Here is a 24051-nt window from a genome sequence, read left to right on the forward strand (position 1 = left end):
CCCTTTGCAGATACTATGTCTTTAAATAAGTCTCAAAATAGCATTTTTTTTCTCCCATAAAAGAACAAAAATACGTTTTAAGTTTTCAATTAACAGACATTTTCTACAGAAAAACATTTACACAGGTAGTTAAGTAATACTTTTATTTTGAAAATAACTAGAGCGGAAGCAAAATACAGCAACCTTGTATTATCCCGGAAACAATTGATCAACTCGACCTTTCCATGTTTTCGCCCACTGAGAAGACTTCAATGAGCCAAAATTTGACAACAAATTAAATACTTAATTGTGGCGTCCTAACTGAACCGGAACTAGAAGCCGATCTTAATTCAATCGCACCAGTTTGGTTCTAATCGCTTTTAGCCGTTAGCATTAGCGTGCAAGCTGCCATACACTTACAATGTCAACGGCTCCCGAGTCCACCGCCGCTCCGTCAAAGTCCCTCCAGGCGTTTAAGGACTGCTGGGGCTGCAGGGCCGTCTCAGGAGGGGGTCTGATTCTGTCTGCGGCTTATGTGTTCAACGCAGCTAGGAGGATAATGAAGCAGGGAGCTCCTACCTCCATGGGGACGGTGGCACAGATCACATTCGCCGCATGTAAGTCTTAGTAATACACGTTGTTTTTTTTCCCCGATGCAATCTAAAGCCTCAAATGTTCTACTGTGCATCTCTGACAGGTCTGGCTTCTTGGGGAGTAGTCATTATCACCGATCCGGTGGGAAAATCGCATAGGAAGACCACATGAATGAAGAGCTGCACATTTTAACGGGGCAAAACTCACATGTGGACATAAAGAGCCTGGTCCCGAGCGATTGAAGCAGATTGCTTACTGGAATGTCTTCCATCATTGATTTATATATTTTTCCGCTATGTGAATAGTCACTGTATGGGACCTTTGCATTCGACATACAGCTGTGATGATGGTTATGCAGCCATCTCGATACTGCCAGAACAATAATTGATCGTGTCTATCAAGATAATGATGTTTTGAAAGCTCAGTTGGTGATACAAGAAGTAAATGCAGTTTACAGTATTAAAACTGACATAAATACAGCATTTGAATGAAGTATTAGACATACAAATGATCTAAATAGCTGTGTTTCCAAAGGCAATATTGACGGGATTTGCAACAGATGTTGGTAACAATCCATTCAGCCCATGCAAAGAAATCAAACAATTATAGCTCTCCATAAATTGTCTAATAAAATCAAATGTCAGGGAACGGCTGCTTTTAAATGCTTATTAAACTGTATTGAATGCTTGATATGAAAGCCTCCCTCCGTGATGACCTCTCTAAAACATTTTCAGTACGGAGAAACTAATCATGTGCATTGCTCATTTCTTCCACACTGGCCATACATCTTTTTGGTTGCATTTCATTTTTCCTGAAACCTTGTTTCCTTGGCTGTATGACCTTGCTGAAACGGCCATCTCCATCACTCCAGAAGGTCAAAAATGCTTGCGTTTGTAGGGCATGTAATCCTTCAATTACATGCCCTACATCATAATACACCCACCTCCATACTTGACTAATTGTCTGATGTTTTTGCAGACATGCGGTACTTTTTGACCTCCAGACAGGTTGTGCATTGTAGCAACGCTGATTAGTAGATACTGATTCATTTGAGGAGACCAGTACATTTAACATTAACATGTCCCTAATATGGAAAGAAGGAAAAAAAAATCAGCTGGGAGAACGTTTGTTCTTATTAAATTAAATGTTCAGATACCTCATAAAGAACTGCTTTTAATTCAACAAGGCAGTCCTTACGTTTCATAAACTATACCACACAGTTCTTTACGAATTAAAGTAAACACACCGAAGACAACAGGAAATTTGGCTCCTTTAGTCCGAGTTACCTTTTTATTAGTGTTATACTGATTTGAGCACAAGTGCTCACCAGGAGAAGTTCTTGAGTATGATGCCAAAACACTCCCTAAAATCCCCAAAGCGTTTTTGAGTCACGTAAAAATGATCACGATGTTCCGATGGATTTTTTTTTTTTCCTTTTCTTCTTGGATAAAGAAAAAATATGAAAATAGAGTTGACAGTACATTTAGGCACACTATTAACACATAATGTACACAGATATGCACTCATTTTCTGTATCATAGATTCATATATACTGGGGGTTAAAAAAAAAAAAAACCCAACACTTCCTGCATGGAGAGTTGAGCAGAAAGCTAAAGGTGACATGCCCCCTCCCTTAAAAAGAGACGCCTCACATCCTTCTTGCTCCAGCCAATCAGAGTCCACCGGGGCTTGCCCAGTCGTCCACAGTTGCTACAGTAAGTGCTAATTAGCAATGATTCTATTGGCCACAGTCTCTTCTGCGATTTTGCTGGACCTGATTTTAGCGGGTCGAGGGGGGGTGGGGGGGGAGGGGCTTCACACAAAACAGGCAGTGGAGGCAGTCGGGTCAGAAGATGTCTGCACTCAGCATGACAGTCTTGTACGCATGAAACACCATTTAGGAGGTTAAAAAGAAGCAGTCCGAGACCACCTCTGAACTAGCTGTAGTGCAGGAGCTGATCGATCACTGATTGCTAACGTTATCGATACCCACGGCAAATACTCTGTGATAGTGAGCATGGGATATGTGGACATATTCTGCACTTAAAAACCCCCCAAAAAAAACCAACAAAAAAAAAACCTCAGACTTATAAAACAAGTCTGTAAAATAAACATTTTTACAACAACGGAATGTTAAGTTGTTGGGGTTAAGACGACGTCTTGATGATTTCTCCTAATAAAAAGATTACGAATGACCATTTTCAGTACACCGTGAATCAAAATGCACATGCATTACACAAAAATATATTGCACCAAATCAAAAGATTTTTTTTTCTCCTCTCAGAATAAAAGTGATAATATCTCCGTCTCTCCTTTTGATTTTCTCATAAAGTCCGATCGCGTGACGGAGAGCTCCCTCTGCCGTGCATCTCTTGGTCAGTATACACTGTATATATATATTCATGTATTTATGTATTTAAGGCTGGTTCACTCGCTCACACTGGCACAGTTTCTGACTGAAGACGGATGCGTCTTTCAGCTCAACACACTCACACACACACTTGCGCAGAAACCTACGCCGACCGGAACATACATTCCCCTCACCTTTTAGCTCGTTAAAGGTTTCTTTCTTTGCATGATCAGCAGTAAGAAGCGAGCACACACACACGCACAAGCAAACAGCATGAGCTTTGGTTGTCACAGGCTATGACCGTTGCATTAAAGGGGATGTGGCCCATCCTTGGGGAGAAGGAAAACTAGTGGCAGGGAAAAAAGAAAATAAAAAAAAAGCGAGCAAAACGTTCCGACTCTTTCTTGTTCGCTCACATTTGCAGGACTGCAGCCGTTTAACCCAGTGCTTCTGGCATTTGCTTGGTTGCAATGGGAACAAGAATGTGTGCTTCTGCAGCTCGTGTGCCGTCTGCGTGGCGGTATGCGTGATTACAGCTCTGTGGCTCTACAACATAAGAGGACTGAAGCGGGAAAGTAAGGCAAGGTGTGGGTCTGCACTATTAAGTCCCGTAGTTTAAAAACAACGCAGTATTTTATCATCTGCTCGTCTAAACCACAAGAAAGCAGCATTGGCTGGCTAACGTAAAGCTTAACAAAAGTAAAAAGTCCCCCCCCAAAAAAACCAAGAAAAAGATATAGAAACTAAAAGAGAAGACTGTCAGGTTCAGCCTCTTGGTGCAAATGATATAATTTGTGTTAGAACTTGTCTTTCAGAGCTGCTCACCCTTCGGTTTCTGTGTCAGCGGAAACGATCAGGAGTGTTTCCCCCCCCCACGACAGGAGTGTGTGAGGGCGGGTGAAGGGTAGCGATCGCACGCGTAACAACTCCCTTCCTCATCACACACTCACACACACGCCCTCACTTCCGGCACTGGAGTCTCTGCGCGTCTGTCGCCGGCCCGTGTCCCGACGCCGCCCGTGCTTTCCTGTCACCTCTTCAGCGAGGAGGACTGCAGTTTCTGGCTGTATCTTTGAATGCGCGGCGAACGGGAGTGCAGCTTGACGAACAGCTCGGGGAATTTGTACTGGGGGAACATGGTCTCCAGGAATCCCTCCAGGAACACGTAGACTAGGCGCCGGTTCATGGGCTGGTACTGAAACATGTCGAAGACGCGGAGGATGCCCTTCCTCGTGGTGTCCGCGCCGATGATGTGCTTCAGCTCGTCTGAGGCCAAAAACAAGAGACAGAGAGACACGGCGGGCTGAGATCCAAAGGGTGACGGTAGCGGTAGGATTTTTATTTATTTATTTTTTACAAGGTACTATACGTGAAGAGAAAATCAGAAGAGCGTGAAAATGTATTTGTAGTGTTCACCTGGCATGATGCCAAGCAGGCTGGTCTTGGCAGCGACTCGCGTCCTCATGCGGATGCACTTGTCCCGGCGCGGTGGGGTCTCGGCTAGAATCCCATTAGGCCAGTAGGAATCCCTGAGCAGGTAGGGAAACACTCGGTTACTCCAAAATTCCTCTTAAAGAAAAATCGGACAAATCAGGAATTAAATGGCTACCTGAACTTTTTCACATATTCCGCCACCTGTTCTGGAGAGGTCATATAGTCGACATGATCCACAATTTTCCTTCATAAACAAAAGAAAAGGTGTTACAGTTGGACTCTTTAGGGAGTTGATTATTTATTATAATCTCTCTGAATGTTGGGCGAGTCTCTCACCGGTTGATCGTATCGCCGTAAGTGGCTCTGATGAGCTGCTGCAGCAGGTTCTTAATGTTCCTGCGCAGCCACTGGTTTTTCTCTTTGAGGTCAAACACCTCGTCCATCAGGAGCAGCATGACTCGCAGAGGGATGTTATCGTCCACCTGGACAGGCGGGGGAAAGGTCTTGCTGTTTTAATTGAAATCTTGAAAAAAGAAAAAAAAGAGGTCAAATAGAAACGGAGCAGCTGCAGACTCACATTGTCGTCCAGCTGAGCAGAAACTCGACAGTGTTCTGGGTCGATGTCGGATTTTGGAAGAAGTGGAGGCACCTTTAAAAAAAAAAATAGAAAAGGCTAAGGTTAGAAAACTAAACGACATTGTGAGAAAACCAACAGTGAATGGAATTACTGAGTTTCAGTGGTGTGACAGATGTTGTCCTCAAAATAATGTTTTTACAGCTAGATTACAGATGAAACAATTAGGTACGAGTAAAACAGTCATTCTAGCAGTAGACTTTTGGAGAGGGAAAGAAAATCACACTTCACAGTAACAATTCAGGTCAGAACAGGAGAAGGAGTCAAAACATACCTAAATGTTGCCAGTCTTTCAGGGTTTTGAAGGATAGTTTTTGTCGCTAGTGGTGAATTACAGGCAGACTAGGCTCAACACAGAATACTTTTAAATCTCTGAATAGAGTACTAGTCTGTTAGCTACTGTCTTAGAAAACAAATTACTCCTTTTTGCTTGTATTCCTTCCTTTTTAAAAAAAAAAAAATAATTTAACACCTTTGGGAACTTTAAAAGATAAGAACAAATGATATATTTTACTTAATAAGCGTCTTACTGACCTTAAATATGTTCTGTTTGATGTCCTGACCAAGTCTTTCTGACATGCGGCCCATGTTGTCAGAGACTTTATTCATTCCCTCAGCCAGACTGTCTGGCAGGGATTTCACTGCGTTGGACATGTTCCTCATGGAGCTCCGCAAAGGATTCACAAATGTGTCTATCTGAAGACGAATCACCACAAACACAACACTGACATTTAGTGTTCGAGAACCAGACAACGCGCAATGGTTTTCAGATTAAATAACACAGATGAAATCATTTTCATGTGAAAAATTGTAGAGACCTTTCGTGCAAACTCTCCTTTGCCCTTGCTGTAGGCCTTGTTTTCTAGGAAGTCATAGACGTAGGGAATCAAAGTTGGACAGGCCTTCACCATCTCTGGGTTTAGCAGCAACTGAAACACACACACAAGCACACATTTACACACGACAATATAAACAGAAACTAAAGAGCACTGACATAGTCCGCAATTTAGAGTTCCTATATATTTTTAAAATAAAAATGTCAGATTTTTCCAAATTTGGATGGATGTGTAGGAAGTAGATATGGAAGGAAGGGAGGTCACAAGGAAGAAAAAAAACATGGAGAGAAGAACATGAGGAACAAATTGAGGTATGAGGGAAGGGAGGGGAGCAGGATGCAAGGGGGGAAGGAAAGGACGGGTGTAGGACAGAAGAAAGAAACAGAGGCATGGAACAAGAAAGGAAAGGAAGAAGTAGGGACACAAATTAAAAATTAGGAATAAGAAACACTTTTTCATAACTCTTATTTTCTCTTTTCATACTTATACACATCTGGAAAATACTAACCTCGTATTCCAGACTATTCCAAATTGCAAAGGAGCCCTAATAATTACCTGAAGGTAAGCATTGAGGTCTTTTTTTCTCTTCTCCAAGAAGTCTCTGTCCATATTGTTGAAGGTTTTCTTTCCTGGAAGCTTGAGGATCGACGTCAAGTTCTCAAACTAAAACACATTCACCACATTTGCGTAAAGGGAAAAAAAAAAAAAAAGCACAAATGTTTCAGCTGCAAATTTAAAACACTGCAGTGATCCATTTTAATCACCTGCTCTGTTATTCGCATATGGAAGTCATGGAAGTCTGAGTAGCGGCGGTACGTCTTCCAGCAGTCCTCGCTGCCGTCTGGGTTGCGTCTTATCACGGTGATGGCGTAAAGTGCGTAGGTCTTACCATGATCGTTGCAAACCCCTGTGGCACCCCAGAAGCCAGGAAGAAAAGAATCAGCTACTCCGTCCGGGAAAACATCCCAAATAAGAGGAGTTGGAAGATGAAGGCAGGGGTTGAAAAGGTGTAAAAGGTGGGAGAGGAAAGCAGGCAAAAGAAAAAGAAGGAAAAAATGTGTAGAAATGAAATAAAAAAGGAGGAAGAAGGAAAGAAGGAAAAGGGAAAACAAAAAAAACCATTGAAGGTAATGGAATGAGAGAAATGAAGAATACTGGCACAGCATGAAGTGAAATAAACATGGAGAAGAACAGAACTTGGAGGTGAAATGTTTAGAGAAAATGCAGGGAGAAACTAGAAGGAGCTTAGAGGGTCCAACTGGACACACTCACACATCATTCTGCATGAAAGATAAGATGCATCTGAGAACATCCGCACGCAAGTTTTATTCCTCAGTCGTTGAAAACACACATTTCCAAAACTGCTGCAAAGTAGTATCGACTCCAAGAACAACAAAGCTGCTTTACGAGAAGCTAGCGTACATACCCGTGTCAGATATGAAGGCGTGTAGTTGTAGGAATTCATCATGGCAGGAGTTGCTGAGGTCATCCAGTGACTGAAATCATACACAGGTCATTATAAACCAACAGAGCAACAAATCAACAAAAACAAAACTTCATGTTCATCTCCATCAATGAACCTCTAATATTAGCAATTAAAATGAAGCCTAAACAGAAGGGGAATCATGCTTCTTACCAGGTTTAGGCTTCCTGTAGGCGACCCGTTGAAGGACTCTCCATCACCATCGTCAGATCCTCTGTAACTTGGCTCTTTCAGCATGTCCAGCTCTGCCAGCATGCGGACGTACAGAGGACTCTGCTTGAAGGACGGGTAGAAGCGCTCATCACGCAGCATCATTTCGTAGACCTGCGGTGTGGTCGACAAAACATTAGCAGGTGGAAGACGGTTGTAAAAAGCCAGTCTGCGGAAACAAGATGCGAAGCTTCAGTACTTTTCTCTGAACTTCATCAAATATCTCAGGTGTGGGGTCTTCTTTCTGCAGATTCTCTCCCAGTTTTATTACCAACTCCTTGTCCACCTGCACCCTGGGAGACGCCTGTTGGAGCAGATTATGTTTTACTAAAATCAGAACAATGAGTTCAAAATGTGTTCCTCTATTTATTTATTTATTTTTTTTAGATGAAGCCAATAGAAAATGCTCGAATGTGGCGAAAACATGTATGAAATCTGCATGTACTCCCTACCTTGTCAGACAGGTACTGCTCATAGACCCCCAGGGCAGCCGCCTTCAGCAGGCCCTTGGTGGCCCCCGGCTGCTTCTTGCCGTCTTTCTGCCAGCTCTCCATCGCCTCCAGCTGCTGCTGAGCTGTCACCCGGTATCCCTCCACGGTGAGCCAAAAGAACAGCTCCGCCTGAGCCCCCGCTGCCTGCATGAAGTCTGCACAAAAGGACGGGTGGCTTTGTCTGAATGGCGCGGCTCTGCAATTGATCTTCAATTACAGTAGTGCCTGAACACGAGCACCACAGCAACACATTCAGCTGCCGTGTTTTGGTCTGTGGCTCTGCTCCAAACGAGATCTAATGAGACTTGGCTCGACTCCCTGCACACACGCACATGCAATCGTAATCTGATCGGTAAGCAGAGTAAGCTCTTAAAGTCTGTGGTGAGGTCAGGAGGGAGCAGGCTGGACTTACAACATTAAAAACTGGGATAAATCAAGGATTATAAGGACGGTTATCAAAAGTGTTCTGGATTAACCACAGTGAACGTTGGCGTCCGAGTGATGCGAGTTACCCATGAAGAACTGCAGCGCTATGTTGTGGACGAGGATGTGATCCAGTGGGATAACGCACAGCTTGCCAAAACTGGCTGCCAGCTTCAAGGCATCGACCTCCTACATGAGAGAGGGACAGGATGAGCAAAACTGATGACGCACACTACAGAGACCAAAATACGACAGCAAAACGTTATTTTATTCTCTTAAGTTATTTACATTTTGTCCCATTACAACAACAAACCTCAATGCATCATACAGAAACTTAATTTAATTGATAGACAAACACAAAGTAGTGTGTTACTATGAAGTAGAATAAAAATACTTTTTTTTTTTAGCAGATTGCCTTGTATTTAGCTCCTTCCATCACTTTATATCTCCCTGCTGAAGAAAAACATCACTAGACCATGAACCTCAACTTAAAAGCTGCATCATATGAACTTCTTCCTGTTGTTTCCATGATGAGGGGGTATTAGTTTGAAAACATTTCTCCGTCGTGCCTGCTGCTAGCATGTGCTTGTTCTAAATGAAAATTAGCACTTTCTTCCTTGATTTCAAATTTTGATTTCCAATGATTCACTTCCTGCTAAAGAGCCCCCTGGTGGTTGAAGGAAAAATCAACAGAAAAGCCACACCGGGCTGTAAGCCGCCGCATAGTTCACAGCGTGGGAAAAAAAGTAGCGGCTTATAGTCCGAAAAATACAGTCCTACTCTTGAAAAACATTCCCATTTGTAATATCCTTATTGAGACACCAGTCACATGACTAAGTGTGCACACATTAGCTGCATATTATTATGAAATGCATTTATATTTATTGATGTTTTCATTGACAAACAGTGGAGAACATGGTAAAACTAACAACTCCGAAAATGCGGATGTTGCTTGGAATTTATCGTGACAACTATAAATCTAAATTCTTTTCATGACAAGAAATTTATCACGATAAACGTAAACAATACAATAGATTCCCATCCCTAACTTTAGGATGATGTGTAGTGGTAGTTTTGAGCCACAAAGTGATTTACAGAGTAAAAAGTTCAACTTTACTTTGATTGAAGCAGCTTCTACTACAGGTTTGCTGTGTCCCAGGCAAAGTTTGTGGCAAACTGCAATATCGGACATCTTCTGACTTCTGTCAAGGCCAGATTTATTGAAAGCATGACTAACGGATGTCCATTTTTCTTTTTTCGCTCCCACTTCAGAATTACACACTTTCCACTGATGTTTGCAGTTGTAATGTGAAAACACGCACAAATATTCAAGGGGTGTGAATACTTTTGCAAAGTACTGGATGTAGATGAATCTGTGGTGCAGTTTCCCACCTTTCCTGACTGTAGTCTCTGGATCCTGGTCTCACACACCTTCTTCACAAACAGAAGACTGTTAATCTGGTTTTTGATCACATTGATGTCTAAAGAGGAATAAACAGAAGAACAAAGCAACCGACGTAACTTAGCCAACATCGTTTTTATTCATCTGCTCACTCAATTGGTATGACAAGTTAATCAGGAGTCTCTTGATGCAAGTGTAAAAAATTGAGAACCCACCATCTCCAGCTGTGTCCAGTGAGCGGAGATACTGCAGCTCCTCCAGCACCTTGTCTTTAACAGCTTCCAGCTCGGCCGGCTTGTCCGTCAACTTCAAGATGTTCATGAAGGCTTCATAGTTGCAGCTGGAGTCCCGAATCTAGAAGCAGAAATGTCACATCAAGGGATTTATTCCTGTTGAAGCACTAAATGAAACTGGTTTTCAGATTGTGTCTTGGTTTGGACGCTCACCATCCAGATGACAAACTGGTTGATATAGTCCGGGTCACTCAGCTGGTTGATCAGAGGAAGTAGCACTCCGTATGCCAGCACCTCCTAAATAAGAGAGGATTTCCTTGAACAATCAGGAAATTACACTACAAAAATGCCACCGCACAGACACTGTAGAACCACAGCTTATTCAGCATGACCAGCAAAAGGTTGCTGACTCGATCTGCGACTACAGTTTTGCCTTTCTTCTCTTCAACCTGCACTTAAGACCAGATAACATCCACGTGTAAACTCACCCTCAGGAAGTATCTCATGCTTTTGTTGTGGAAATCTCCAGGAGGTAGTAACAAATACAGAAGCAACTCACACAAGTCTCGAAGAAAACCTGAAAATGTACACACACACACACACACACACAAAGTTAAATAAAGCCATTAAACCCTGAAATTGATTCATAATTCGTGACAAAACTCCTTCAGAGAGAGTTTGGCTTAAGTCCGCTTACCTTCTTCATCGCGGTGGGATGTGCAAACTACGTCTCTGCAAATTTTTCTTTCCATCTCCACTTCAGCCTCAAAAAATGAGTCAACCAGTTCATCCGTTATGTCTCCTGTGAAGAGGTTCCTCTTATTACTAACCACTAAATTCGCCTCTTGGATGCTTGTTATATTAACAGTGCCAGGCATACGTGTTGTATTGGTGCATTAGAATGATCTAGTCAAAGTTCACAACAAAGTCAAATTGAGAATCTGTAGCTTCACTTAAAAACTGATGATCACTTACATCAAATAGAAGAAAAACATTTCAGATTTTTACTTATTGAGAAATAAAAGCCAATTTTTCTTTCTACTTCCCAATTGTGTATAAAACTCAAATTAAGGACATTAAAGTTTGTCGCTTTAAAAACGGGAAAAGTTTAAAGAATGCATTTGGCAGGCCACTGTAGACACAATAAACGAGTAAAACAGGAAGTGGGTATGATCGCGCGCCCGTACTCTGCTTGTCCTCTCTGTCGGCGAGGCGATCCTGGGCTTTTCTAAAGACACGTAAATGGGTGGCGAAGTCGTCCACCAGGCGGGTGGTGAAGTAAGGCTGCCAGTCCACCTCTTTGGACCTTCAGATACAAAAACACACAGGTATGTTAAGCACCATTTTTAAATACAGCCTTGAGAAAGACAGCAAACGTGCACCAAGTACCGCGTGGAGAACTGGATGAGGGCATTCTGCAGCGTTTGTCTGATCTCCAGCAAAAAGGACTCATCTTCACTCAGAGTGTAATACCAGTACTGGATATAGTCTCTCAGCGCAAACTGGATCACCTACAAAACAAACAAAAAAAAAAATAAAGAAAAAAATTGAGGATTTTAACACACAGACACCGATACCATTCATTTGTATATTAACTCTGTTTATGCTATCTTTAGAAGACTCTTACATAAACTAGAGGGGTATTAAGTAGATTGACATTAACATTAACAACTCTTTGAAGCACAGAGAGGGCAGGATTTCTCACAGATAGTGCGTTTAAAAAAAAAAAAAAAATGGCACAAAATAGATAACACGTTGGCTGCATTTATCTCAAGGTTCACATGCAGCTGAAATACCAGGCATGCATTCCCAGGGGTGAGGAGGAGGAAGGCCCAGCGATACATTGATAGTCCAGTCATTGTCATCTGACCATCACTAACTGCTGTGTCTGCACTTGTCAGAGACAAACTGAGGACCACATGCTGTAATTTTGTTTCCAAAATCCGAGTAATGCAACCACAGGACAGTGTGCAAAAAGGAAAAGAAGTGAGAAGATGACCAAACAGAAACTGCTTGGTTCAGTTTCCCCGTCTGCACTGCTGTATTTACAAAGGTAATCACCAGGCGACTGAAAATGTGTCAGCAGTGCAACAGTCATTACTTTTTGCTGGAGGCACATGTTACTAATTGCTTTGGTGAAACAAAACTTTAAGGTCCACTTCCCCTTTTCATCACGTTTTAATAGGATCAGCTCTTTTTCCTAATATACCGAATAAGATGCTAACAATGATTTAAAAAAAAAAAAAAAAAAAAAAAAGCAAGAACGTCCTGAATTTAAATCCCAACTGGGGATCTTTCTGCAAAGTTTGCATATTCATGTACACCTTTTTGTCCCCAAAAAATCAAATGAATGCTCATTTAATGTAAGCTATCTAGTCAGGCTGCAGCTGCATCACTATGAGTTATGAATTCAACTACTTTTAGTTTGTTGTTCTTATCATTAGTTTTATTAGACTCCGCCTGGTAAAGCGTAAGAGATTATTCTAAGTCACAAATATGAAGAAGTGTGATTTAATCTCGAAATCCTGTTGTGCATATCTGAAGTTAGATAGGCAACTTTTCCTGCTTAGCTGCCCTTTTTTTTTTTTTTTTAAAACAGACTGCTCACATTGCTCATCAAGACGACACAATGGACTCCCGCCTATTCAGTATTTCTATGGGGGTGCTCACTTAGTCCAGCTCTTAGTTAAATTCAACAGTCCCTTCAGAGCACAAAGATGGAAAAGGCCACGTGTTGATGTCAAGGCTTCAGAATACTAGCTTAAATATTACTGAAAGACAAACAACAATAAAGATCATTTGTTTTTTTCTTTGACATTGTTTGATGGCTACGCCCCTTCTCCCGAGGCCCTTAAACAAGTTACGATTTGATTTAAACGACGGGTGTAAAAGCTTTCCCCAACAGTTACAGGTTTCATTACCGTTATCGCGAAAAAGCAATAAAAAGGGGAAACAAAACAAACACAGGTGTCAAATTAGCAGGATGTGGTGCTGGAAATGCAAAGAAAGACTACAACGCACCTGTTGTAGTGGCTCATCAATGAAACTGGATCCAGTCAGTCTCCTGTCAATCTTTATTGGCTTTACCTCCAGTTTCATGTCATCCAGTGTCTGAAAGAGTTGGGGAGCCCAAACGAGAGAGAGGTGAGAGGAAGTAAGTGGCCAGCCCGCCTTATCAGCAAAAGAATGTGATTAATGAGTGATTGATGCGTTTGTTCAGGAGAGGTTAAAATATGCACGCGGGTGTGTTTATGGTACGGTTCTTACCTTGGGTATACCAATTTGTGTGGGTGGCAAATAAGAGTGTTCGCATTTTTCCAGGTGTTTCTCTGAGTTTATCTTTCCATAAAGCAAAGTGACTCCAAAGCCACTGAAAACCAGAAATCAACAGAGGCAAAAAAAATTAAAAATAAACACATGTTAGGGAGACTTTCTGCAAAGTTTTAAAACAGAATTCAGGTCACGCAACTCACCCTCCAATGAAGCAAAAGATATAGAAGGCCAGGTAGAATATGGCAAAAGGTCCAAAGGTTACAAAGAACAGCACAACTCCAAGACCCCCCCATCCCCAGATGGACAGACTGGCCTAAAAGACAGAAAGGAACAAAAATTATTAACACTTTCCACTTGCTTGCGCTTAAATAGGTAAGAAGCCAAACTAGACTGTTTCCAATCACATTTTGGGCACCCCTGTTTAATCCAGTCTTGACAGCGTCATATAAAATAGTGAACACTCAAACCAATCATGACTCGCTAAAGGAATCGTCCAACACCAAACATTGTTTTGAAGTATTGTGCTTAAAGAGGAAGAGTTTTGAAGTTGTATCTTTAACAACTCAACATAATTGCTTGAGTTGCTTTTCCTGTGGAAGAAAATTTTGACTTTTTTTAATTCAATTTCTTTCAATAACTGATGATTCATTCATGCATTCTTTCTTAGGCATAGCATTTGTTTCGCACAAATGCTATGTAATGTTTAGAATTGACTTGCACCTTTGCTAATATAGCGGAAAATCTCAAAACATGTGATGTCGACATATTTCAGTCCATCTCGTGGACGATACGATCGCTGAGCTGATTCTGTTTATTACAACGAGACAGTTTTGGAGCAGACAGTGGAGCACAAGTCCTCTCTTGTTTCATTGAGATCAAAGTAAGCTGCTCAACAAATATTTTAACTTATCAAGAAAAATATGATAAAAAGTCAATATTTCTATTTACTGTGTATGAGAATTTGTATTGTTTGCACTGTTTGGGAGAAGCAGAAAAAAACAAACAAAAAAAAGAAAACATGTGATTATGTGTGTGACTTCCAATCTTTTTCCTGTTATTGTCATTCCAGGAAACAAAGTTCTGGTTTTTAACCAATATCTCTACCACTTGCTCCAGGACATCACTCCTCGGGATTGTTGGAGCACCCAGCACATGAAACAAAACTTTACCACCAGTAAACATAGCTGCTTTTTTTTTTTGTTAAGTTATCCTTGGGAAACACATGATCACAGGATATTGTTACATAAAGGAAGGAAGGACACTTGCTTGGACTCGCATTGAATCGCCGGAAAGTAAAATACCTGTTAAATTTTAACCTGCAAAGGCTTTCTCTCTCTGTCTGAGTGTGAAGCCAGACAGAGTCGCTGGCCGACATGACGATCAGCGGCGATGATCTTCACCTGACCTACATTTTCCAGATAAGAAGCTAGGCTGATGGACCCGACAGGAGCACACGCAGCTTCCTCAGGACATTGTTCTGGAAGTCGGCTACGGCCCGTCGAATGACACCCATAATATAAGCTGCCAGCTGTGTCACGTTTAGAACCACGGGCCAGATAAATTGCTGCTGTGCGCTATGGTTAAAAATATCTCCGTGCTGAAGGAAAACTATTCTTTAAAAACAGGGTGATCTGGATTGGAATGTATTTACTAGGCATATAATAATTTTCACAGCATAAATTAACAGAAGAGAGTGCTGCTGGATGTCAAGACATTTCACTGGAAATTCGACAATTTTGGACATTTTTTTTTTTTATTTTGTACAAAAAGACTGAACTTGTTAAGACTACTGGCTGCATCACAAGTCATAAAGTCACAAGGAACAAAGCTGGGAAGAGAAACCAGACTGACCAAAAACATTACAATTACATCTCAAGCAACGCAATGCAGCGCTATTTGAAGAATTTTTAACTTGTGACAAACTTTGATCATCTTAAAATAGACCGGAGGGTCCTGAAATGAAAACATGAGCAAGCTACCCGAGGTTGTTAGCCACACTGCTAGCATCATTTAGAAGGAAACCAAATGAACTTGTAAGATGAACCTCGATGGAAAGGGAGAACTACAAGAATAGAACATAAATATCTCTCTCACAATAATGTTACTTCCTTTCTGGGAGTGGTCAAGGAGGTTAATAAAGTCTGAGAACCACATTTCAGCTGGATGCTGAAGTCCCTTTATAATACAAAAGGCCTTTCAGACAGACATGTAGCATCAGGCTATGAAAGCAAAAGCAACCATTGATTCAGACTTCACTTTTGCATAATTGTTCTTTATGGATCCATTGGTCAAAGTGACTGAATAGACTATAGCCATAAAATTAGACAAGAGTCAAATATGTCTATGTGTGCCATTTATTTGGGCAAAAAAAGTCACATCTCTACATTCAAAGGCCTCATCCAACCACCATGAACTTCTTTTCAATATTTTGCACCAAAGAAAAAATATTTTGGAATATTACTTTAAGAACAAGTGAACAAACACCTGAGAAGGACACAGACACAGATAAACAAGTGCTTACGGTCATCAGCAGGGGCAGCGGAAAAGTTGAAGAAAACCCAGCTGTAAACACTTCCACCCAAATGGCTTTGTGCCATAAAGTTTTAAGAGGAGAAGCCCAGCATTGATTTTCTCCGAGTCAGACCAGGAGCCACTGAGAGAAATCTATTAGTGCCGTTTGAACACACGAGGAAGTGCAGCAGAACACGTATGGGCCACAGCAAAGGGAAGGTGGAGATGACTGAGCAGCGCACAATGGTATGTTGTAACAGAATGTTATGTGGGATGAGATGGGCGTATCTTAATCTGACTTTTTTTTTTTTTAATCGACATATAAACCAACAGAAAGTGGTACTAAAAGCAAGCTCTTCAACTCTGTCCTTTATGACTACAAATATTACAGGAATCCACCGAGAACGATTATTGTTCATCGTCATTTACTGTAATTAGACTAAATGAAACAATTGTGAACAAAATTTCTGGGTAACACAACCAGGGCAGTTAACAGCCCAGAGATAAGCGACTGTTTGTTCCTGTGTCAACTACGTTCTGCGTTTCTTTCTACATAATCTTTATTCTACAGATAACAGAACTGATTGTTTTAATCTTCAAGTATTAGGATGTTTGAGCAAAAACCGGAATTGATACAGGAAGCAGAAAGGTAGTGCTTTGTCATCAGGAGATGACAGATGCTGACTGGTTTGTACACCCACACGACTTTATAACGTTCCAACGATCATCATTTTGCCATACTTTCAACAAAATTAGCAAGCACAAACAGAGTGACACAATTTTGGGGGATGCTGATAAAATAAAAAAATACAATCTACAACCCATTTATATATCGCGCTGAGATAACAAGGTAGGTTTTGTCCTCAATGTCAATTGGAACACAAGGTATGAATGAGTGCTTTTACCATTCAGCTCAAAACTCTGTTAAAAATATTTTTGACATCCTTACCTTTGTTTAAACTTCATTTTATTTTTTTCTTGTTCATTTATATTTGTGTTGTGCTAAAAGAAATGACCTGGAGAAAACCTTAAGCTCATTAAACAAATCACATTGCACTTCCAAAAGTCAAATGCACATCTACAAGAGTGTAAACTAGTATATAAACTAAACACCAGTTTGATGTTTTACTGAACCAGAAGACAGAGTTATCCCCCATATTTTATATCAAATTGGAAATTACAGTGTTGAACATCTCTAAAATTACAACACAACATAAATCTACATCCAGCAAAGAGAGACATATTCCATAATCTTAAGCAAAAAGTATATTTAGATTGCGAGTACCTACAAAAATGAAATACTGCAGTTGTAATATAGGTCATCTTGGAGGAAGGTCAGTCTGGCACTCTTATTTAAATACACAATCATATGGATTTTTCTGAACAGCCAATCAGAAGCCAAATTCAAAGAGTCTGCCCCAAATAATACAGAAAAACAATTATCTGCTGTTCCTTTTCATAAAAAGGCCTTTATTCAACTGTTGGCCACATTAACCTGAAACGGCAAAGCTGACGAATGATTCTTTGCAGATACAACCACAGTGTTGTGAGAAGCTAAAGACAGGATTGATAAGTAGGTTTTCAGAACACGAGGAAGCCAGCTAGTGCTAGCAAATTATCTGTAAACAACATTCCAAACAATGTTTAGACCAAATATAGTGATGGTTGCCAGATTTTTTCTTTTTTGCTTTCTGCAATAAAGTAGCATCAGTATTCCTCCTTCTGCAATTGGATATAAGCAGTGTTTTGCAAAAGTAATAATAGGATGTGTTAAATCGAAGCAGATTCATGTGTTAGAATGGCCCAGTCAAATTCCAGACATAACTGACTCAATTTCTATGGCTCAGCTTTATGATGATGATGGAGAACATATTTACAAATGTTCTCCATCATATCTGACTGTGCTTGAATTATTTTGAAAAAACAGGCATAAATGTGCAAAAGTGATAGAGACAACCCTCAAAAAACCTTTTGATAAAATTATAACTAAAGGTGGTCAGGCGGACTGAAAACATCTAGGCCATGTTTTCCTCTGCAGATTTTGTTTTTAATTATAAAAAAAACTGAATCAAACAGAAATCAGCTCTGTTGCTTTGGACAGCACTGAAATGTCAGAAGTGTTGTGAGACGAGACTGACTGAGGAGGCTGGACTCTGACGGCAGAGAAGGTAGCTGATACTCCTGAGTCATTAAAGCTTACACAAGGTTTTAAACATGAAGCACCTGTTCCGGAGATTAACACCCAGGGCCCATCAGGACATACACACACACACACAAAACACAATATCAGGCCAAATCCTAACGTAACTCATGTTTAAAAACACACACAGACAAAAAAGTGCCAATATTTCAATGGATATGCAGTTTGAACAAAGTTTCTTACAATAACTGCAAAACAGTTCTCATTACACCATTAAATCAAAATTACATAAATCTATACCATAATATGATGAATAATGTCATTTTCTATAACTACAAATTCATAAGGATAAAACAAAACAGCCATTTGCAAATGAATACCATAGTAATTTAACAATTTCTATTAATTATTGGAATTCAAATCCTCTAATTACTACCTCAGGACTACTTTGTAATTCATTCGGTGTAAATTCAAACCCATCCATTTATATCTGTACATAAATAGATACACGTAAGAGACTGTCTATTTAATGGCGGATTTCTATTTATGTGACTCGTGTGAGTCCACAAATAGCTGCAACTCTGACCAGTGATTGGGTTAAAGGTTGCCTTAGGTCACCGAACTCTGCCTGTGGAAAAGCCTCAGGTAGTACTCGAGAGGAAGAAGAAGTGTGACAGGGTGACTGTCACACTTATGTTGGTGCGACCCAAAAACGACCCTCACAACAACAAAAAATAAATAAATCACCAAATTTCTAAAAGAAAACGAGGCAGTTTCACGGTCCTGCTGACACAAAAAACGAAAATTGTTTTACAAATATTCTGACAACTCTTGTAAATGTTTAACTCGTTTTGAAAATGTTCCATTTAGCTGTAGACATCTTGTCAATCTGCAGCTTAAAAAACTTCAGCTGAACATGAACAGTAGATGATTTCCTCATATTGAAAAGGAACAACACACTTATGACTAAACTTTGGGGACGTAATACTTTTACTTGCAACAAAACAGCTCTGATGAAATCCAACTGATTTGTTTAGCCTTAAACTTCTTTTTTAGTTTTTCCTGCACAGGCCAGCTAAAAATCTCCAGCAGGGTATTTCATCATCTGAAAGTGACCAGAAAACCAGTTTGTTTCTACAGAACAAACATTTTAATCTTTGGCAAATTCGATTTGACTCCTGAAAATGCACTTATTTTTATTTTTTTATATAATTACATACTATTTTTTAAAAATTATTTCAACACTCACGCAAATGCAACTGATGCAACAACTGCTATTACCGGAGAAGAAACACCCATCTTCATCAGTGTATTTGGAAATGTTTCCTTTAGCCGGTTTTCTGCGTGTGTGTTATTCATCCTGCGCCAAACAAAAGTCCCCAACTCATCTCCTCTCTTCGCCAAAAGTAGACCTGTGATTCATCCCTGAATGTCACTTTCATCTCCCACAGAACTGCTTCTCTTCAGGCGATGTTTTTATCTTCACAGATATTTTTACGGTTTACAATTGAATCCGATGATATGGACGGATTGTATTTGAATTATATAAACTGAATTTCGACCGATATGGATTCTACTTAACTGGATATGAATAGAGATATGCTCTTTATGGTAACCAGTTTGAAATTGCATCCCATGAAGCTCCAATCAGAGCTTCATAAAATTGGCATCAATGGCCAAGAATGGGTCTCTTACATCACTGAAGTGTAGGATTCAGTGGTGAAAAGCATGTTACTAGTGCACTAGTGAGGTGGAGTTGTTTGCACTGGGATAATTAAGCATGTCTGGTAATCAATTGGATGAGTCGAGGTTTGGCACTTAACTGACTATTATGTCATGTGCAAAGTTTGATGCAGAGAGGATTATGGTGTGGGTCAGTTTTTAAGGAGTTGGACTCACCATGCTACAGGGGTGTCAAACTCCAGTCCTCAAGGGTGGCTGACTTGCAGTTTTTATATGTGCCACAGGTACAAAACACTGGAATGAAATGGCTTAATTACCTCCTCCTTGTGCAGATAAGTTCTCCAGAGCCTTGCTAATTACCTAATTATTCTATTCAGATGTGGTGCAGCTGAGGCACACCTAAAAGTTGCAGGGCGGTGGCCCTTGAGGACTGGAGTTTGACACCTGTGCCCTACTAGGTGCAGAAAAAGGAATTCAAAGTGTCACCATAGCAAGACATTAAGGACAACTTAATGCTTCTCACTTTGTACAAAGTCCTGACCTCAACCCAATACAACACCTTTGCAATAGGTCAAAGCAGAGACTGAAGGAGTTAGTGCTTCATGTCCAACATTCATGTCTTGAATCACAAACAGGTTTCTAGAATAATGGCCAAAAATCACCAAACTCCTAAAAGCAGTAGAAGACTTTCGAGAAGAGTTGAAGTTGTTATAATAAGCTTTAAGAGACTATAACAGAGGTAGATCTATAAATAAACTTCAGCACTCAATTGCAGATATGTTCTCACACACTAAAACACTAGGAAGGTGCATCAAAACATCTATCTTCAGATCTTCAAATGTCGTGTCTTTCACAACTAAGTCGTCGAATAAGAATAGAAATAACAGAGTCTCAGGAAAAGCAGGACTCAGACTGGGTTTACTCCAAAAATCTATCCAGGTAGACAGATGCGTGCGACTTTGAAAGTGAAACCACTGAACACAGTCCAAGAACGTGACATGCAAAACAACTAGTAAAACAAATAGATATTACTATCCATCTTCAACTTAAAATTAAAAAGCAGTGGTTGTTTTGAAGGTAAAAAAAATACAAAATTAAAAAAATTGCAATGGCCATTGAAACATATCACTGAACTTGGTTCTAAAAACTAAAGGAGCAACCTGCAAGGATGGTCGTCAAAGAATTCAAACGTTTGTCTGGTTGACGATCAGTAGCAGGAGGCAGCTGAAAGAAAATGTACTATAAAAAACACACAAACAATCTAGTCGGAGTAGGTTCTAGTTCTGCAGTTCAATAAATCAATGTATTAGTTACAGAATGACAACTTTCTGGACCAAAAGAAAATCCCACGGCTTTCAGCATGAGGGAGGAGATACTAAAGACAAGAATTACAGATATACCGGTTACGCACTTCTGTGAGGGAATAATATCTTTGACCTTGGTGAAATATAAATAAAAAAATATAGAGAAGATGGTGTTACTTATGTTTTTTTTTAATTATTATTATGTGCCTCAGCAGGCAGTTTGGGGTCTTTAAGAGACCACAGAGGAGGGACGGACTCATAAGGCTCACAGCATCATTAAACTCTTCAAACACAACATTGTGGCACCAACACACATCTTTAATAAATCATGTGACCCCATAGTTTGCTGCGGGGCTTCAAAATGAGAACATTCAGACCATCAGTACACTACCGCAAAAGATTTTGTCCGAATTTTTGATAGAGTTTCAGAACGCTTTAAATGTTATAAGTTGTGTGGATTTAGTGGTTTTGGTGGAAGCTGTCAATAAGCCAGCTGTGAGCTAATTAAGGTCTACATTAAAGCTTTAGTTTCAGTCTAAGCAACACATTTTCAGTTAAGCTTTTATTTCAGAAAAAAAAAAAAAAAACTGGCAGATTCCCCATACTTAATTCACAATCTTTTCTTAACGTGAACTGAAAAACATCAACAATTACAAATCAATTGTATATGCCTCATAAAAGTGGAGATGCTTGTCTTTAATTAAATAAGAGAAATGTACGTTTTCTTTCATTATACAGAAAGAACTTTTTTTTTCCCACCAGTACTTGTACATGCATTACAGACAGTAAGTGAGATATTTTCCAAACTATGTGTCATGTCCATTTTGTTCTACCTGGTTCTCTTGATGTTTTTCAAAAATCGATGGCAGTCTGCACAACAAGCACATTTACTTGCAAGTTATTACAAAAAGTAGTGGTTGTTAATTCTACATTTTTGCTTTGTTCAAATAAATGTTACAAATAATTTGATCACAACTGCGATGATGAATTAGTTACAGCAGCTGTTGGAAAATTATAGCTTTTATGTGTTAGATAAAAATAATTGCATCACGGCACACATTGTAAGCACTTATCTGACGTGTCTTTGCCAAGTGACAAGGTTTATTTTGGCACATGGTAAGAGGTTTTAAGGTTTTAAAAAGTTAATATCTCAAAATTGTAAATGCTTTCCATCGTCTTGCTGTTATAGTTTAAAGTCTATTTAATGACAGGCCACATAAAGTAAATGTAGAGCAAAGAGATACTTCTCTACCACTTGTTGCTGCCGGTCAGCTGGCTGAAAGAAGGCTACTGTTTTTTCGCTGACTTATAAGGGAGACAATTTAGGTTATCTGAAATTGATTTCCAGTTGCAAAAAATTCTGGATGGATGGGAAACCACAACGCATATCACTGACATTAAAACTTACTATATCTTATTGTGCTTTTTAAAAAGTTTATTTGGCAAGCTACAATAAACAAGAAAAAAAAACAGCTACTAAAAAATTGATTATGTTATACATTTTAATATAAGTGTCTGCATATTTACTTTTTAAGCTTATATTGTGAAAATCTCACCCTTGCCTAAACACAGCACCCACATTTAGCTTCTGCATGGCATAGCCACTCTTGTGAATACATAAAAACAAGTCTGATCAGGCCTTTTCCTCCTTGGAAGTGTCCAGGTTGTCTAGCAGGCTACCCAACCTTAAATTAGGAGAAAGGCAGGCCTGCCATTTGAAAAGTAGGCCTGATGTGACGGCAAACTGGCCTCAATGTCGAGCAAGCTTTTGATTAAGGCGGCTTAATGAGGTTTAGCCAGCTGTAAAAAGCCACTGACAAAACTATGTCTGCAACATCTAAGCCTTGGAGATAAAGTTTAACACCTAACTTATTCATTAAACTACCAAAAGCAGCGCCAGGTAGACACAGGAAGGACTGAATTGGTTTGAATACCTGCACATGCCATCACCTACAACTTTAGTGTTTTGTTTTTTTCTTTTTCTGGTATCTCCCAGGTCGAGAACGAGTGTGGATCATGTGAGAATTGCAGCAAAACACATGTAATTACACGTCAGGCAGAAAAATCTCGACACTTACTGAACAACAGCTCACTCACGTCACTTGAAAACTTTCAAGACATTCTCTATTTTAGGCCATTTTCTTTTAACTAATAAATACATTTTAATGGATTCCAATCAAGCAATCATTCCTCCAAGATAAACGTACAAATGTCAACAATAATTTACCGACAACATGTATTATAACCAGAGTTTGTTCAGCAACAAACTGACTTTCTTTTAAGCTTTCCAAGAATTGCAACACAGCTAACGCCTAGCTCACCTGTGTCTGCTGTAGAAATGTAGAAATTTGCTGAAGAGGGACCTTAAACATAATCTAAACGCATATTACCGACATTGCCTGTGTCCAGCTAATTCCAGCGCAGTGTTGACAGGACGGATATCTTAAGCCTTTTGAATTAACGCAGAGTTATCTGTGTAATCCGTGGTTGACAGCCACTTATAGCTGACAGCCTCTCTGGAAGACCAGCGTGCCGTTCTCTCCATGTCTGCCCGGGCTCTGTGTTTACCTGCGGGGGGACTGACGCCGAGGCGCTAGCCGCTCCGAGCTAACCAGCCATATACACCGCTTAAAAACAAACTACAGTAACGACACACGCCTTAGTTTCACCGGCGCCACCTTACCTCTGCAAACATGTTCTAAAAAAAAGCTGTGCGCGTCGTGGCTCCGGCTAACCCCACCACATCGTATTAGCCGGCGTTGAGGTTATTTTTCGCAGCTAGAAAGCGGTCGTTACTCCAAACCTCCGTACTCTCTTCGGAGCGTCGCCATGTTGGCAAGGTTTACGTCTTTGGAGCGTCGTCTCAGGACGTCGCTGCGCCATTGGCTAGGAGACGATGACGCAGAAAGCATCGCTAATCATGACTGACCTAAATAAAAAACACTAATGAAGTTATACTTGGTCACAGAAATACATTGTATCATTGCTGGAATAATTCAAATCTATATATTGTTTGGCAAGTTATGTACGCACAGAGTCAAACTATAACCGAAACCATATAAAACTGTTTG

General features: G+C 40.1%; 1 protein-coding gene across 4 annotated transcripts; it reads right to left on the reverse strand.

Annotated features, from left to right (window-relative positions):
• Positions 1-1835: 1835 nt before the first annotated feature.
• On the reverse strand, positions 1836-23840 carry snx13 (sorting nexin 13). 4 transcript variants are annotated; one of them, XM_008421757.3, is made up of 25 exons: positions 23664-23840; positions 13543-13655; positions 13337-13439; positions 13091-13180; positions 11459-11580; positions 11257-11375; positions 10767-10871; positions 10558-10646; positions 10283-10366; positions 10052-10190; positions 9827-9915; positions 8524-8623; positions 7973-8166; positions 7720-7824; positions 7464-7634; positions 7254-7323; positions 6592-6770; positions 6383-6490; positions 5810-5920; positions 5526-5687; positions 4935-5006; positions 4694-4839; positions 4533-4601; positions 4340-4452; positions 1836-4189 (listed from the first exon to the last, which is right to left on the reverse strand). In XM_008421757.3, exons 1-25 carry the CDS (start codon positions 23673-23675, stop codon positions 3954-3956), a joined length of 2901 nt encoding a protein of 966 aa, XP_008419979.1. In that variant the 5' UTR covers positions 23676-23840; the 3' UTR covers positions 1836-3953. The 4 variants fall into 4 exon arrangements, with proteins under 4 accessions (XP_008419979.1, XP_008419977.1, XP_008419978.1 ...); XM_008421755.3 differs by lacking the exon at positions 23664-23840 and adding an exon at positions 23302-23434; XM_008421756.3 differs by lacking the exon at positions 23664-23840 and adding an exon at positions 23302-23433 and having other exon boundaries at positions 6592-6734.
• Between the last annotated feature and the right edge of the window lie 211 nt (positions 23841-24051).

This window comes from Poecilia reticulata, chromosome 11 (assembly GCF_904066995.2).
Source record: "Poecilia reticulata chromosome 11, P_reticulata-male-v2, whole genome shotgun sequence".
NCBI classification, from domain to species: Eukaryota; Metazoa; Chordata; class Actinopteri; order Cyprinodontiformes; family Poeciliidae; genus Poecilia; species Poecilia reticulata.